At 38.2% G+C, this 18,405-nt stretch overlaps 2 protein-coding genes across 2 annotated transcripts in view; one reads left to right on the top strand and one right to left on the bottom strand.

Moving 5' to 3' along the window:
• Positions 1 to 18,405, bottom strand: part of LOC149256198 (aspartate--tRNA ligase 1, cytoplasmic-like) — a 75,450-nt gene that overhangs the window by 35,242 nt on the left and 21,803 nt on the right. The window lies entirely within an intron of this gene.
• Positions 3,873 to 6,914, top strand: LOC149256199 (uncharacterized). Its single transcript, XM_089460927.1, has 4 exons — positions 3,873 to 4,185; positions 4,318 to 5,328; positions 5,422 to 6,138; positions 6,256 to 6,914. Exons 2-4 carry the CDS (start codon positions 4,338 to 4,340, stop codon positions 6,912 to 6,914), a joined length of 2,367 nt encoding a protein of 788 aa, XP_089317053.1. The 5' UTR covers positions 3,873 to 4,185; positions 4,318 to 4,337.

Genomic DNA, 18,405 nt, shown 5'->3' with positions numbered 1-18,405 from the left:
TTTGGCCGATATTTTCGTCGATATTGCCAATAAGATGTTTTCTAGACCCTCGCCGATATTTTGCCGATACCGATATTTTCAACACTAGTTGTGGCTACGAGCTCCACCATACATGTTGAACCACTCACCTTTGTAGAAGCAATTTTGGAAAGATGCTATGGTTGAATAATAAGAATCTATTATGAAGAATGATGTGTCGGAAGTTGTTCTGAGACCCAGAGGGAAGTTTGTTGTGACTTCTAAATAGATGTACAAGGTCAAACATGGAGTTGATGGGAGCATTGAGAAATATAAAGCGAGGTTCATGGCTATAGGTTTCTCCCAGAAAGAGGAAGAATATTATGATGACATCTTCGCGCTTGTTGCCCGCTATACCACCAGTAGATATACTATTGCCCTTCTTGCTAGCTAGAGATGGACACTTCACCAAATGGATGTGAAGAAGATTGGGTTTCTTCATGGCATACTACAAGAAGAAGTATATGTTGAACAACCACAAGGGTTTGAAGTACATGACAAGAAGCCTCACGTTTGCAGACTGAAGAAGACACTTTATGGATTGAAGCAAGTCTCAAAGCCCCCTAGTATGCCCATATTGATAGCTACCTGGTGAAGCTTGGATTTACAAGAAGCAATGCTGACTAGAACCTCTACTTTAAAGTGGTCCAAGGTATGCCTCTTATTTTGGTTCTATATGTTGATGATTTATTCTTGATTTAGTAGCAAATCTCCATTAATGTTCTTAATAATAAAATTTCCTTTCTTTCTTTTGACAAACATATTTCACTATGACTCGAATACAATTATGAAGACCGACACTAGTTACATTCTTCAACAAGGAGGAGTAATGTCCCTTTCTTTTCCAAGAGCGGCATCTTCATCGAAAGTCACATCCCTGCTAAACTCGATATTCCTTTGACCAAGCATATATATTATAAAAGCTTTAGAATTATCACAATACCCAACAAACGTACCTTTCTTTCTAGTGGCTTCTAGCTTGTTTCTCTTGTCCTTTGGCACATGAAAGTACACAGGGCAACCAAATATTCTCAGACGTCCAACATCAAGCTTCACACCTGTGAACACTTCTTCGAGAATCTTGTCACCCAAGGCTACATGAGGAATCCTATTTTGAACATAGACCGTTGTATTAGTGGCTTCTCCCTAAAGGAACTTCCGTAGCTTTTAATCATGCAACATGGCTCGGGCAGCTTCCATGATGGTCATGTTCTTTCTTTCAGCCACACCATTATGCTCAGGATTATAAGGTACAATGGTCTCCTTCTTGATTCCAACCTTCTTACAAAAGTCAACAAACTCATTAGAAGTATATTCTCCACCATTATCAGACCTGAAGACCTTGATCCTCTTCCCTGTTTGATTCTCTATTAGAGCCTTGAAATCTTGGAACATATCAAATGCTTTGTCCTTGTGCTTCAAGTAGAATATCCATGTCTTCTGGGAGAAGTCATCCACAAAGATTATGTAATATAGATAGCCACCCAAAGATTTTACCGGCATGGGTCCACATAGATTAGAATGAATGAGTTGTAGAATATCATTGGTCCTACTTTTGCTGGAAGGGAATGGTCCCCTCGACTTCTTTCCACTAGCACATCCCGGACATACCCCATCATGCTTAGTTTGAACTTCAGGCATTCCAAAAACCATCCTCCTTACTTTAGGTAGGGCTTCATAGTGCAGAGGAGCAAACCTTTAGCCATAGCTCACTCTGATGATTGTTATCATGTACCACTGCTCACAACAATCTTCCACTGACTCTATAGAGTCCTACAATTGTAGATCCCAAGGTTAATGCATCTCTCATGCGAGATTCCATAGGCCAAGTGAGGAACTTTCCTCTTATGAAGGTAACTCTCATCCCTTTGTCTTCCAAGACAGATATAGATACAACACTCTTCTTTAATCCCAGTACATACATAACATCATGAAGAAGAACATTTTCCCCATAATCCAAATGAAATATGACAGAGCCAAAACCCTTCACAGGATAAGTAGAGTTGTCCCCAAGAATGATCTTCAGATTAGTCTCCCTCTTAACCAAATTTGAGAGGACTTCACGATACTCAAAGAAATATCTAGAGGCCCCACTATCTACCAACCAACTATCACACGAATCCAAGGGAGAGGAACTAGAAAGAGCAAAAATAATAATATATTCAGTCACTCTGATGATTGTTATCATGTACCACTGCTCACAACAGTCTTCCATTGTCACTATAGGGTCCTTCAATTCTATATCCCAAGGTGAATGCATCTCTCATGCGAGATTCCATAGGCCAAGTGAGGACCTTTCCTCTTATGAAGGAAACTCTCACCCCTTTGTCTTCCAAGACAGATATAGATACAAGATTCTTCTTTAATCACAGTACATACATAACATCATGAAGAACGGTTTCCCCATAATCCAAAAGAAATATTGCAAAACCATAACCCTTCACAAGATAAGTAGAGTTGTCCCCAAGAATGATCTTCAAATTAGTCTCCCTCTCAACCAAATTTGAGAGGACTTCACGATACTCAAAGAAATATCTAGAGGCCCCACTATCTACCAACCAAACTATCACACAAATCTGAGAGAGAGGAACTAGAAAGAGCAGAAATAATAATATATTCAAATTGAGTAGCAACTCCACTATTTTCGTACCTTGAATTTCCTAATCTCTTTTGCGGACAATAGTCTTCTTCACGATCATCAAGAGCATCTCTTCTTCTTGTATCATCTCTTCTTCTATCATCACCTCTTCTTCTATCATTAAACCTATTGTTGTTGAAGCCACGACTGTTGTTGAAGTTAGACCCTCTCTTTTCCGGACAATCTCAGGCACAATGACCATGCTTGTGGCAACTGAAGCACTCAACTTGAGACTTGTCTTTTCTATACCATCTCTTGGAATCCTTGGATTCAGGAGAAGGCTTTCTAATATCATATGGTCTTCCTCTTCCTTTCTTCTTCTTGTCTTGAGCAGCAAATGCACAGGGCTCTCCTTTTTCATGCTTTTGAATCCTTCCTCTAGCTATCATCTTGGTTTCTTCTTGAGTGCACTTGCTAATGAGCTCATCCAATGTCGCAAACTTGTCATTGTTGCTTAGGAGTAATGAAGGTTTCCCAAATAGAAGGCACTGAAGAGAAACGAGCACTAACTCTCTATTGGATATAGGTTCTCCAACAGTTGCAATTGATCCCTTAATTGGTTCCATGTTACATGGTGTGTCAAGGGTGGGGTTTTGATCATGACCTCAACTGTTTATTTTCAATATTTATAGAAAAAGTAATAGCTACACCTCTTATTTGCTATGTGATGCATCAAGGGTCTTGATATTGACCTCCACTATTTCTTTTTGGTATTTCTAAGAATAGGGGTAGCTACACATGTTATTTATTGCATGGCATGTTTCTTGTTCTTGACCCTGACTGTTTGCTTTCAAGATTTTCAGGAATAGGAATAATGGCTCCAGCATTATTTCGATATTATGATTATATAGGATTTTTAGGAATAGGAATAATAGCTACGTTGGTTGTTTGGTTATTATGATGATAAATCAATTGGGAGTTTCACGCGTTCAAGATTTTTAGGAATACAAATAGCATAGCTACATGCATTGTTTGGTTATTCTAATGATAGATCTGGTGGAAGTCTTATGTGTTGTTAGGTATTCAAAATCATTGTTTTACGAAACGGCCGGGTTGACTCCGAAACGGCCGTTTCGTTCCGGGTCAACAAAAAAAATTTCAACTCGGCCCCATGACCCGGCTCGGTGACCGGGTCACGTCAAAAAACGGCCGTACCGTTTGGAACCCGCTGGGCAGCGTTTTAACTTGAAAAAAATTAATTTTTTGCTGATTTTTGGCTGATTTGGTTAGGGTTTGTGGACATGAAAAGGTTTATGTGATTAGTTAAATGCATTTGGGGTCCATTTCCCCCTCCCAAACTCTATTTAAGACAGCCAAATGCTCTCATTTCACTCACAGCAGTCTTATGCATTTGAGTGAGAGTCTTCTTTGAGAGTTAGTGAGCAGTTCTTGAGCTTGTTTTGGAGCAGCAGTGAGGAGTCTTGGAGGAGCATTGTAGCTGGAGTGAGGAGCTTCTTGGGCAGCCATTTGGAGCAGCATTGAGGAGCTGATTTTTGGAGCAAGTTTGAGGAGGCAGTTTGTGCCTGGAGGTATTTTTTTCCACCTCTATAAATCTGTTTTTACTTGTTAAATTTTAGGTGCATATAAAGATAGCTTAGAGAGTGTTTTTAGTCAAATAAATGAACATTGAATCAATTTTTATTTTTTTTTTTCATTTTCAGATTGTTTTCCTAGTCAAAAAATGGCACCTAGAGCAAAAGATGCTGCTTGGGCATATGTTGAAATGGTTGATGATGAGATGTGTTGCAAGTTTTGCCATAGGAAAATTAAGTCAGGTCCTGGGGGGATTCATAGGCTGAAACAACACTTGGCAGGGATTAAAGGCAATATTACTGCATGTAAATCCCCCGAAATTGGGGAGATTAGAAAGACTTTGTTGGAAAGCTTTGAAAAATTTGAAGCAGATAAGACTAGGCAAAAAGAGATACAGGCTGAAATTGGGAGGAAGAGGGAGATACAAAGAATGATGGCTGCCAACCCCCACTATGAGTTTGAGGGTTCTTCCTCTATCCCTCAAACTGATGCATCAAACCCTTTCCGTTATGTTCCTCCCTCTTTTGCTTCTGTTCAAGATAAGGGAAAGGGTAGAATGAAGGGTGATGGGACTATCAAAAGTTTTTTCACTCACTCAGGCTCCTCTCCATCAGATGCACATGGTCCTGAAGTTAGTAAAGGACTTTCTCAGCCCACTTTAGATGACCATTGGAAGAAAGAATTGAGGGAGACTGCTTGTGACTACATAGCTAGATGGTGGTATGATGCTGATATCCCCTTTAATGCTGCTCGTTCACCATATTATGAGCCTATGTTTGAGGCCATACATGCTGCTGGAAAAGGCTTCAAAGGCCCTACTATGCAAGAGCTAAGGGGGGTTCGTTTGCAGAAAGAAATTACATCAATTAATGAGTATTTGCAAGATTTCAAGGAATCATGGGCAAGAACAGGGTGTACCATCATGTCAGATGGATGGACTGATCAAAGAAACCGTACCATCATAAACTTTCTTGTCTTCTGCCCACAGGGAACCATGTTTTTAAAATCAGTTGATGCATCTGATAAGGTAAAAGATGGCCACTTGTTGTTTCAGCTATTGGATGAGGTTATTCAGGGTGTGGGGGTGGCTAACGTTGTTCAAATCATCACAGACAATGCCTCTAACTATGTTCTTGCTGGTAGACTGTTAGAGGAAAAACACAAGACCATCTTTTGGACCCCATGCGCTGCACATTGCATAGACCTCATGCTTGAGGATATTGGGAAATTAGATTGGGCCAGAACCACTGTAGATAATGCCAAAAGCATAACAAAATTTATCTACAATCATACACTGGTTTTGAGTATCATGAGGAAACACACTGGAGGCAAGGATATTATTAGGCCTGCCATCACTAGATTTGCTACACATTTTTTGACATTGCAATCTATGCTTTCCCAACATAGAAACTTGCAAAAGATGTTTTCCAGTGATGATTGGAATAATAGCAGTTGGTCTAACAAACCAGAAGGCAGAGAATTGAGAAGGAAAGTCCATGATGAAACTTTTTGGAGAAAGGCAACAGAGATTGTGAAGGTTGCTGAGCCACTAGTTAAGGTGTTGCGGTTGGTGGATGGGGAAAGGTTGGCTATGGGCTTCATTTATGAGGCTATGGATCAAGCAAAGGAGCAAATAAAGGCAGCATACAAGGATAGAGTGGCAAAGTATGGGCCCATTTGGGCAATCATTGATGAAAGATGGAACAATCAACTCCATCGCCCTATACATGCAGCTGGGTATTTTTTGAACCCACGGTATCATTATAAAGCTAAGGAGTCAGGAGCTTTGAGGGGGGAGGTCAGAGATGGACTGGTTGATTGCATTGAGCGCATGGTCCCATCGGAGTCTGATCAGCTACTGATACATCAGCAGGTCACATCCTTCACCAATGCAACAGGTACCTTTGGGAAGAACCTAGCAAAGATTGCAAGAGAAGCAGATGAGCCAGGTAAACAAAAATTTCAATTTTCAATTTCTCAATTTCAAGTTAGATATAATTTGTAATTTTGTTGAGCTTCAGCCTTCATCTAACTCATAATTCATTACACTCCTATGTTTTTTGCAGCACAATGGTGGGAGGCCTTTGGTGGCCAGTGCCCTGAATTGCAAAGGTTTGCAATTCGTATTTTGAGTCAAACTTGCAGTGCATCTGGGTGTGAGCGCAATTGGTCTGTCTTTGAGAGGATTCACACAAAGAAGAGAAACCGTTTGGAGCAAAAACGGTTGAATGATCTAGTTTTTGTCCAATACAACCTTCGGCTCAGACGGAACCAATTGCTGAACAAAAGACCTGATTCAGATCCCATTGTGTTGGAAGACATTGATCCAACATCAGATTGGGTAGTGGAGAGTCGTCTACCAGAGTTTGATCCTGATGAGGATCTTGATGAACTTGATGTTGGAGATCCACTGCAGCGTGTTCAGTTGAATGCAGATCCCAATCCACCAGCCTCAGTCTCACAGCCAGCTAGTAGGACTCCAGTTGTAGGTGCTTCGCCTTCCTCTGCTCAGCCACGACAGAAGCGCAGCCGCATTTGTACTCTATCTCAGCTTGCATCTGCTTCACAGCCTAGTGGTACTGGTACTGGCACCACTTCTACAGTTGCAGTTGGAGACGATGATGATGAGGAGGAGCCATGGGGCCCCTTGTCTGGCTCTGCCTCTGATGATGATGATCCAGAGATTGTTCGAGATGATCTTGGCTCCTCTGGCAGTAGCCAGTAGCTACTAGCCTCCTTGGTTATTTGTATTTTGTTTTGACTCTTGAGTCTTTGATCATGTATGACAGACTACAGTTGACTATGTATTTACTATTGCCATTGGGTACACCGTACCATTTTGATATAATGGATTGGTTCATGAGCCTACTTTGATCATATGTTGTCTTCCATGTATATTATAATGTTGTGTGTTTGGAAACTTGAATGAAAATATTTAAAATTATGTTTAAACTATTTAAAATTATGTTTTTTTATAAAAAAAATAAATATTTAATGTATTTTTTACAACGACCGAGTCATTGAAATCGAGCCGGCCGAGTCATTGCCGTTTCCGTTTCCGTTTCCGAGTCGATCCTCGGCCGAGTCCGAATCCGAGTCCGTTTTGTAAAACATTGTTCAAAATATAATATATGTTATAGATTGTTTGTTTTTGGGTTACATAGAATATTGAATTTTATTGACACTAAATATAGGAGTTGATGGCAATATTGAATTTTTTTATATTATTATTATCAGTGTTGTGAAAATCGCGATTTTATCGTTTTATCGCGCTTTTTTCGAGAAAACGATTTTATCGCGATTTTTATATGAATTTATCGCAGGTAATTTTTTTTGTCCAATTTTTATGAAATTATCACGACAATTTGAAATTATCACGATAAATTCGAATTTATCACGATAACAATCGAAATTATCATGGGGGTCTCCGGTAGCGAGGTTTTATAAAGTTTTTTTTGGTTTTTTTATGAAATCATTTGCACAGTCGCGCACGGAGGGCAGAGGAGAGCTGGGAGACGTTGCTGGAGAGGGTTTGAAGCTGATTCAAGTGCTTAGAGGAGAAAATCAAGAGGAGGAGACCGATTTCTCCATAGAAACAGTATGTGGATCAATTTTTTTTTGTTTTCATTGTTTAAAAACATTGTTTTTGTATTTTTTCATTGTTTTGGGTTGGGTAACTTGGTATGGCCTATGGGCACCAATTCTTTTTAGTTTTCATTGTTTTTAAAGATTGTTTTTGTATTTCTTCATTGTTTTTGATTGGGTAACTTGGTATGACTATGGGAACCAATTTTTTTTTTGTTTTCATTGTTTTTAAACATTGTTTATGTTTTTTTCATTGTTTTTGCCATTTGGTTGGGTAACTTGGGTTTGGAATGGTTGGGTAACTTGGGTTTGAACTTTGGAATGGTTGTTTTTGGTTGGGTAACTTGGGTTTTCATTGTACAATGTAAAAATTAAAAATACTAAATTGTAAATTTGTAACTTGTAATTTTTTAAATACTAAATTGTAATCCTTATTTTCCCATACGTTCACAACTTCACCGAAACACCATTCAAGTTTGCAACTTCAAAGTTCAAAAACAAACATGTCAAAGAAATTGGATCCTTTCTGGGAATATGGTGAACCTGATGCTCTGAATGATAGACTAAACTTGACTTGCAAGTTGTGTGGCCACTCTATGTCCGGGGGGGTGTACAGGTTGAAGTTTAACCTTGCACAAATCCCTGGAAAAGATGTGGGGCCTTGTACAAATACAAATCCTGAACTCATCCAAAGAGCCATGAGAGCATTGGAAAATTTAGACCAGAATAGAGAGGCCAAAGAAGAAATCAAAAGGCAACTAAAAAGGTCAGCTAAAACAAGTGGCACTGGTTCTACTGCAGCATCAACCAATCCGGTAGCTGCCACATCATTTTTTGTTCCTCGAAACACACCTAGTTCACAGCCATCTATCAGTTCAATGCTAAAAAGAACTGAGAAAGAACAAGCTGACAAGTTGCTGGCAAAATTTCTCTTTTGGAGTGATATTCCTTTCAGCATTGTAAGGAATAATCCATTTTTCCAACCTGCTGTTGATGCTATTGCAAGTGTTGGCCCAGGTTACAAAGTCCCTTCTTATCATGATTTCAGAGGCCGGATTCTTCAAAATAAAAAGCGTGACTACACTCAAAGATTGGAGGTTTTTAGGGCATCATGGGCACAAACAGGATGCACTGTGAGGTCAGATGGTTGGACTGACGAAAAGGGGAGAACCCTTATAAACTTCTTGGTTAGTTGTCCCAAGGGGACTATGTTTATCAAATCTGTTGATGCATCTACACAAATCAAAGATGCAAGAACTTTATGTGATTTGCTAGATGTGTTTATTTTGAAGGTGGGTGCAGAAAATGTTGTCCAAGTCATAACGGACAATGCTACAAATTATGCTGCTGCCGGCAGGATGCTTATGGACAGGGATCCTACTTTGTTTTGGACACCTTGTGCTGCACACTGTATTGATTTGATGTTGGAGGACATAGGGAAAATTCCCTTTGTCAAAGATATTGTTGATTCATCCAAAAGCATTACAAAATTTATATATAACCATACATCTGTGCTTAGCTTGATGAGAAGATTCACCAACAACAAAGAGTTGGTGCGCCCCGCCATTACACGGTTTGCCACCAGTTTCATATCTCTTCAATCCCCTCTTGAATTCTATGTGGGATGTGAGGAGAATGTTTCTTTCAGAGGAGTGGCGTGCTTTGCCAATGAGCCGCAAACTAGAGGGAGAGACCGTATGCAGACTAGTTTCATACCAGGAAGACTTCTGGGCAAGAGTGCAAGAGGTGTGCGTCATTACTGAACCTTTGGTAAAGGTTCTTCGGTTGGTTGATGGTGAGAAGTCCACAATGGGTTATTTGTATGAGGCCATGGACAGGGCCAAAGAAGCCATTCGGGCCTACTATGATGGTAAGGGAGATGATGGGTTTCAGAGACAACTCCTCCTATGGGGAGTGATTGATGAGCGATGGAACAACACACTCCATCGTCCCATTCATGCTGCTAGGCTTTTCCTGAACCCTGCATTTTCTTACGCATGTGGGTTTGATTTTGATGCTGAGATCATGGATGGATTCTTATCCTGTGTCCAGAAGATGGTGCGATCTCCAGAACAACATATAGAGATATCTAAACAAATTGAGATATATAGGATGGCAAGTGGCACATTTGGCTTTGAGATGGTTGTCACTGATAGGATGATTAAAATGCCAGGTACTTTTTAGTTTGCAACTTTGTTTCAAATTTCATTGTCTCTTCAAATTCCATTTTTTTCTTATGTTTATTTAAAATTTTATTTGTAATTTTGTTGTAGATGCATGGTGGAAAATGTATGGTGGCAGGGTACCCCTTCTGCAAAAGCTTGCCATTCGCATCCTCAGCCAAACATGTAGCTCCTCAGGATGTGAGCACAACTGGAGTGTATTTGAAAAAATACACAACAAGAAGCGCAACAGGTTAACACTTAAACATTTAAAATATTGCAAATTTCCAAATAAATTTTTGAATTCATTAAACAATGTTTTTCTTTATAATTATTAATTATTATGTCATGATCTTTGTACAGATTGGAGTCCCAGCGACTTAATGACATGGTCTACGTCTACTACAATATTTGATTGTGGGTGAGGCAACTTGAGAGGACACCTGATGGGGATGCCATCTCATTGGATGGGCTTGACACCACTGTTGCATGGAGGGTTGAGGCCGAGAGGCCTCTCATGGACTCTGTTGATGATTGGTTAGTGCAAGATGTAGTGGAGGGGGAGGAGAAGCAGGAGGAGTACGAAGAACGACAGGAACAGGAGGAGGAGGTGACACCACCTGCCCGAGCTACCCCTGCCACTAGTAGAAGACGTGGTCTACCTCCTATAGCTCCTACTTCTAGTTCTTCAGCTTGTAGAGCACATCAGACTCCACTGCCATCTCCACCAGCACGGGCACCAGCATCTACATCTAGAGGGAAAGGGAAAGCTGTGGCATTTTCTCACAAGAGGGGCAAAGGAAATCAATAGGATTATACTTTAGTTATTTTCTTCATTTTATTGTATATGACATGATGACATGATGAGATACATTATTATATTTTTTGTTGATATTTTGAGGCTGAGTTGGGACTCAAGTCAGTACTTACTATTCAGGACATGATTCAATGTTATGTGTGATTTTAGCACTAAAAATGATCTTAAACATCTTATATATTAGTTCTTTTATCATATTTATGTGTCAATGTATTTATTTTATGTTGTAGATGGTTTAGATATTAAAAAAATTGAAGAAATGAAAAAAAATGAATATTTTTGTACCAAATGATTATTTCCCGATTATTTCTGATTATTTCCCGATTATTTCTGATTATTTCCCGATAATTACGATTTTTTTTTATTTTTTCCTCGCCCCGATATTATCCCGATAACGATTAATGAAACATTGATTATTATTATTATTTAATTTTAAGAACATGGCCAACCCAGACACCACATTGGTTATGAGAACCCCTTGTTTGTAGGACAAGGGATCCAACTTCGCACAGTGAGTCTACGAAGGTATATATACACACACACACACACACACTCAAATTTCTAGTATGCTGAATTTAATGCCAAATTTTATTGTCAAAATTTTAACTGTCGAATTTTATTAGAAGTTCAAAATCACTGAACTAGAACACAAACGCGAACGCAGTGACTTAGGAAATATATAGAGATAACTTAAAAAGACAAGCCTTTAAAGACGAAAACATTCACCAAATAGATAAAGCCCTTAACATCAAAAATGCTCCCAAAAATATATATCCATTAAGCTCCAAGGAGAAGAATGCTCTCATAATTCAACCATGAGTACAAATGAGGAAGTTATCTTCCTTTTATAGAGTGAGATCTAACTTCCCTTACAATAAAATAATAGTGTTTTATTCAATTCCTTAGATCTAGTCTAAGAAAGCCAAATCTAACTTCCTAAAATCAACTAATTTAACACGTCATTAAAATAAAATTGTCAAACCATATGTACAATGAAAAAATGAGTTAAATCCCCACAATAGGGGTCGATCCATCTATGAAGAGAAGAAATGGTCCATGGTGCCATATCTAGCCTCCCAAAGCTCTAAGGTTGTTGTAGATAGTCAACATCCTACATGAAATATGGTGGTCCTGTGCTCCAAACATGTTGAAGTAACCTCCTCATTCAAAAGGCATCCAATGAACGTGTGGTCCAAGCCTCATGTAATGCAACTGCCTTAAGAAGAAGTCAATGATTGGGGCGCATCAATGATAACAACTCCATAAATCATGCAATATAACAATCCAACGCCCACTAATAGTATCTCAAATGAAGGCCCATGGTCATGCCTTGGGTTAGGGAGCCTCCATGAATTGTGGGGTTGTTGCTTTCAAGCCAATAAATTTGGTCATTAAAACCCTAGCCAACCAAGTGACATCAAAGATAATGAATTTGACCTTCATTTCCAGTTCATGAAGCTTCAAGGTAAGTCCATATCATCAAGGCAGTTCCAAGTGCATGCCATATCAGCACTCATGTCATCAAACGCTACAAGCTATAATCCCCATAGCTGCCATGTTTGCAAAATCTTCCTTTACAAACAATAGTAATGCTCTAAAAATTGACCAAACAAGACAACAATTTCAATTCTTCCATGTGGCATATCAAGAAGGCATCCACATGTGCGAAACAACCCTAAAAGTGCCTCAGGAGGTGTGACCAATGTCTTGATATACATGAAGTGCCTTAAAGCATGTGAACTACCTTGGGAAACATGAAACTGACCCAAAATCAAAATACAACAAGCCATGCCACCAAAGTGCTCTACTCATCCTAATGCAAAATTTTACGAGGCATACCCTTGCTGAAAGGAGGGGTAACAGGGACTAAGTTTTATCAGTTCCATTATACACTCATTTGAAAACCATATGAAGATAAGATAAGATAAATGTATTAATGTCCAAAAAATGATCTTTGAACTAATGGAATTGTATTTAAGTACAAAGATATCTACACAAAGTGAGAGTGTTAAAGTGACTCCTATATAAAAGCAAGAAATAAAGTAAAATAGTAGTCCAATCTAAAAACCTAGACAACCAACTCGAAAGAATGAAGAGGCGATATATGAGAAATATGTACAAGATGAGGGTGGCTCTTTAGCCTCTGGAACTAGCTATAAGGCATGATCCTGGTTTGTTAGAGCCCTCTCTCCTAACATCCCAAGTCCGAATGGAGAAAACTCGACATAGATGTCTATTTAGAAGAACGCGGGAGTCTCAAAGTATAATCAAGCAAGGACCTCTAATGAGTGTAGTGTAACTGCCTGGAAGGAAGGACCCTTCACTATGGTCTAGAAGATATCATCTCACAACTGCTTTGGTCCAGTGGCATCATTGGGATCTCACAAAGGTGGGAATAGAACTCTATGTCCTCATGAATCTAGAATCATCTTTGTCCATCTGTTGCTTGGTAGGGGCTAGTCCCAAGATAAGATATGGTTAGAGGATAGAAGTGTGGAGATGAGGAGCCACCTATAAGTGTAAGGCCAAGTGTTTGTGACTCTCACAAAAAAATGGAGTGCTCCTCGATCTCAACATCATGGAGACAACAAAATTAGCACATTATGTTTGATCAGCTAATTGGGTGATCAGTCTCAATCATAACCTATGAGATTTAGCTCTAAACTAGTGCAAGGGGATTTGAAGAGCATGCATCCAATGACAAAGTGTACAAGGGGATTAAGTAATGAGTCCATCCCTCATAACCATGAAGTGCTCAACATAGAAGGCCATCTTCCAACACAAACCACGGTGAGGCTTTATCCAAGCAACTTGCACAAACTATATATAGATGTCCTCTCTAATGGTTGTGTTCATCTCCTATCATGTAGGTAAAAACAGGCCAAATAAATCAAGGAAATATCTAAATGGAGGGAGTTCATCCACCATAATGCCAACAAATGTTAAAACTCCAAGACCCTATCATACCAACATTGAAGGGCAAAATTGTGGCGAGAGTGACCAAAATTGACCAAATAAATTCCCAAATGAGGTTAGAAAAAAATGAATACACACAAAATTGAAACCCAAAAGTCGAGTAAGCATGCACTTGGAAAAGTTTTTGCCACAACATACACATATTATGTGCACTCACGTTTAATACTATATATATAGACTACAAAATTGTACAATCGCTCCTTTTAAGAGAGTTATCAAAGTTGACCATGTCCCAACTCCCAATATATTACAATAAAGCATGTGAGTGATCAATTTGGACCAAAGTCATCCAAAGGTACAAAAGGTTAAATATTAATGTACAGAGTACAAAAGTGTAAATTACAAGTTATAAGACACAATTTGAGCACACTGGGACAAAGTTTCATTAAAACTCCAAAGCATTAAATTAATAGGGACTATAGAAAACATTTAACCACAACAATTGAATCATATATGTGATATTGTGGCATATGATAGGTAGTTTTGTATCTTTGAAATCCCCAAAGGGTTCACCATTGAGGATCTAAAGTAACTCAAAAGAGAAAAGCTTCATGCAAAAGGAAAAAAGAAGATAAAGAAGGCCAGACTCTTAGGAATCACCATAAGTTAATCCTCCTCTAAACAAGGTGAGCAATCCTCTCAAAGTGGAAATCAAAGATATCCTTTGAGGACCAATAAATTGAAAAAGCATATCCCATGGCTTAGAGGAAGATGAAGGATCATCTTTCAAAAGATACTAGTTAAAAAAAATCTTTAATTCAATGGGGAAAAGAAAATGCAAAGGAAGAAATGAGTGAAGCTAAAAACCCTATCAAGAGGCCCTTAAAGCAAGGAAGATGTCAAAGGCAAATAAGCAAGAACATAAACAGATTAGGGACTCCCCTAAAACAAAATTTCCTTAAGAGGATTATCAAAAATTTCTCCTCAAACGTCCTCATCTAATAAGAAACCTTGATGAGTGATGAAGAAGCCTCAAATTCATTATCAAGTTTATTAAAAGGCAAGATGTAGATCTAGAGAACTAGCAAATGGTTGAAGCACCCAAGCTAATTCGCCATGAAATTTTCTACTCGATAATTTTGTGTTGCATTTTTTGTGAAAGATTTGAATAGGGATCTTACACTTGTGAACTTCTACAATCCTTGTCATGATAAGAAATATATTTGATATTCCGACACATAGGAAATAGTTAAGTATAGCTTGGTCTAGTGTAGAGTTAAGTAAAGTGTGTTTCTTTACTATGTACTTTTGTAACTTACAATCCGACAGTCATGATATGTTTTAGACAGGAAGTGATCCGACGATTCATTCTCTCCTCGATATTACCGACATTTGATTTGTGGCTTAACACCCGATTGGTCCATGATCTCTATTTAAAGAGCATGGAGGGTCATTTGTAAATTTTCTTTCTTTTACATTAATAGATTGCTTGAAGTGGCCATGTTGGCTCACGTCGTGGATTGTTTCCCTCTTTGAGGGTTTTAACCACGTCAAAAATATTGGTGTACTGATCTATGATCTGTTTGTAAGCTATGTCCCTTGGTGTTCTATCTAAGGAACTTACCCTATAAATTCCTACATGGTATCAGAGCTATTTGAGGGCCGCATCCGTTGGTGATCCAAATCCGAAGCCGATACAACTGCATCTGACTGTCATTTCCTAGATCTATTGTTTCTGACCGCTTTCGGGCCGAGATGACTGCTCTATTGTGTTAGGAGCATCTGTTCCAGTGAGGAATCCCTTTTCATTTCACGCAAAAAGGTTTCCGGTAGCCCTAGCTACGTCATTTTTAAGATCTGGAGGTATACAATCTTTATTTGTAGTTTTAGTTATTTATCTCTCTGTTTATTTCGGTTTATTTATCTCTCTGTTTTTTATTACCGCATCTATGCCTTTTATCTCTGTGTATGTTCTTTGCCCCGCAATTCTGTGCGATTTGGGCAAATCAAAACAGAAAGGAAGGATTTTTCTCATGCGTATGCTCTTTTCCCTTGCGCCTTAGTGTGATCTCAGAAAATCAGAAACATTGAGGAAAATATTTAGTTTCCGATGAAATCTAACTTCAAACCGTAAGGTTTGATTTTTTTTGCATGTCCGTTTTAGGTTGTTTGGTTTTTTATTTTGTAGGCAAAAAGGGCTTTCTCAAGTAAGCACGCACTCCAAAGCTTTGGTGACTAAAAAAACCTCTTTTCCAAAAATTACTAAACTTTTAAGCTAGCTCACTTGGTCCAAAGTTACTTTATGAGAATAGAGGTCTTGGGTTCAAGTTTTTCCTTTTGTTGAGTTACTTTTTCAAAAAGCACATGTAACTTATGTTTTAAAGTTACTTTATGTAAAAGTATTCTCACCCAGTATAAAAAGTGAGTCAACTATAATTCTTAAGTCTATTCATCTTTTATTTAAGTTACAATTTAGTGGGTAGCTCATAAAGTACCATTGTAAAAGTGACTTTAACTTATTTATAAAAGTGGGTCACATAGATTTTTTTTTAAAAGTGAGCTAATTAGATTAAGTTAGGAAAGAAGGAGATTTTTTTTAAATATAACATTACCATTCACTTCTGCACATTCACGTACTTCGTCAACATCTTCAACAACTTTTCTTCAAAAAGCCGTTTTTTTTTATCGACCTAATTTTTCGAGATCTTTCCTTTGGAACAATTAGTTTCAGCATCTACAACTTCAGTTTCTGTTAAAGTCCATGCCAAGTTATTCTTGACAACACCAACTACTTCCAATGCGTGTCCTACATGGAGGATTTATTTAGAAGTAAAGGTCTTTATAGAATTGCCTCAAGCCAAGAGTCTAAACCTAAAGATGAAAATAAGGCAATCAAATGGGAAAATAAGCAAGATCAAGCACATGAGTTGATAGGGATGTCTATTTCTCTAGACCTTAGATTTCATATCGCAGAACATGATACCCCTGATAAAGCAATGAAACAACTCAATAAAGTTCTTGGAATTAAAAATGAAATTAGAGCCCATCAACTCGAAAATGAATTTCTTACGTTGGACCCCAATAATTTTTCTTCCATTGAAATTTTTTTGTCCAAATTCAAGACCCTTAGACTTCCCTTGGAAGGTGTTAAGGTTAAGAAAAAAAGATGGTAGCCTTATCTATTCCATTCTTACTAAGTTAGGACCAGCCTACTCTATGTTTGTTTCCACCTTCCATTCTACTAGAGAAGCCTTTATTTCTCAAGGACAAGCCTACAAGTCCCCCTCTTTTGATGCTTTTTGTGATTCTTTAATAAGAGAACAAGAAAAACTCTTTCATCTTGGTCTTCTTAATACTAGAAACTCTTCTAAGAAAGCCTTAACAGCCCAACAGCAACCAAATTCAAAGAATCCTAAGTAGTATCCTAAAAAGAATGGTCCTAAACCAAACAAGGGTCCTAAGCACTTTCAGTCTCAACAAAATGAAAAATCAATTCAACAAAATGATAAGGCAAATAAAAACAAAAGGAAGAAGACTGATAGACATTGCAACTTTGATAATCGAGATGGCCACTTAGAATCCTAATGCTTTAAGAAGATGGAAGCCCTGGAATGAAGAAGCATAACATCCATTCGAAGCACTCTACAATTTCAACTTCATCTTCAGGAATAACACTTTCTGCATGTGGTTGTCAAGCATCTCGGTCTAGTTATGCACTAAATGTATCTTCTTCTTCTCATTCTCATGAGTGGCTCATTGATTCTGGAGCTTCTTATCACATGGAAAAAAACAAAGCCATGTTTTCTTCTTTAAATGTTTGTAACACCAGAATTATATATGTTGGTGATGATAAATCTCTTAGTGTTGTAGGGACTGGAACTATTCATCTAGACAATGGTCAATTTAATGATGTATTATGTGTTCCAACCTTATCCTGCAGCCTTCTATTTGTATATCAGATAACTCATTCAAGTCAAAGTAAAATCGTTGAATTTTCACCTCACGATGTTGTAATCAAGGACCTAAGAGATCCTAGACAAATTTTAGCTACTAGAAATGCTGATGATTCTACAAGGTTGTATAAGTTTAACAACTTTGGGTCATCAACTCTTCCCTCAGTATTTGTTGCTCATAATGATGAAGTGGGCAAACTTTGGCATGAGCGATTTGGTCACTTAAACTATCACTCCCTTCAAAATCTATGTAAAGGAAATATGGTGACAAGTCTTCCTATGGTATCCTGCAAAGATGGTGTTTTTTCTGGATGTGTACTCAAAAAACATCATCGGGATAGTTTTGGAAAATGTGCCTCTTGGCATGCCTTAGCCCCTTTACAGCTTGTGCATAGTGATTTATGTGGTCCACTTCCAGTTGTTTCATTCTTTGGCTACAAGTATTTCTTAACTTTCATTGATGATTTCTCCAAACGCACTTGGGTGTACTTCTTAAAACTCAAGAGTGAAGTATTTAACATGATCTTGGCCTTTAATGCCTTTGTTGAGAAACAATCTGGACATCAAATTCTTAAGCTAAGATCTGATAATGGCAGAGAATATATTAACAACAAATTCATCAACTTTTGCACTGAGCATGGAATTCAAATGCAACATACTATTCTATATACTCCACAACAAAATGGTGTAGCTAAAAGGAAGAATCGCACCTTAAAGGAAATGGCTAATTGTATGCTTCAATCTAAAGGTCTTTTTCTTAATTTTTGGGCGAAAGCAAATAAC

The sequence above is a fragment of the Pinus tabuliformis genome, chromosome 7, assembly GCF_031772625.1.
Source record: "Pinus tabuliformis cultivar Carrire ecotype Pingquan chromosome 7, CPIR1, whole genome shotgun sequence".
Taxonomy (NCBI): Eukaryota; Viridiplantae; Streptophyta; class Pinopsida; order Pinales; family Pinaceae; genus Pinus; species Pinus tabuliformis.
The sequence above is the reverse complement of the archived record's forward strand: the minus strand, read 5'-3'. Positions and strand labels throughout refer to the sequence as shown.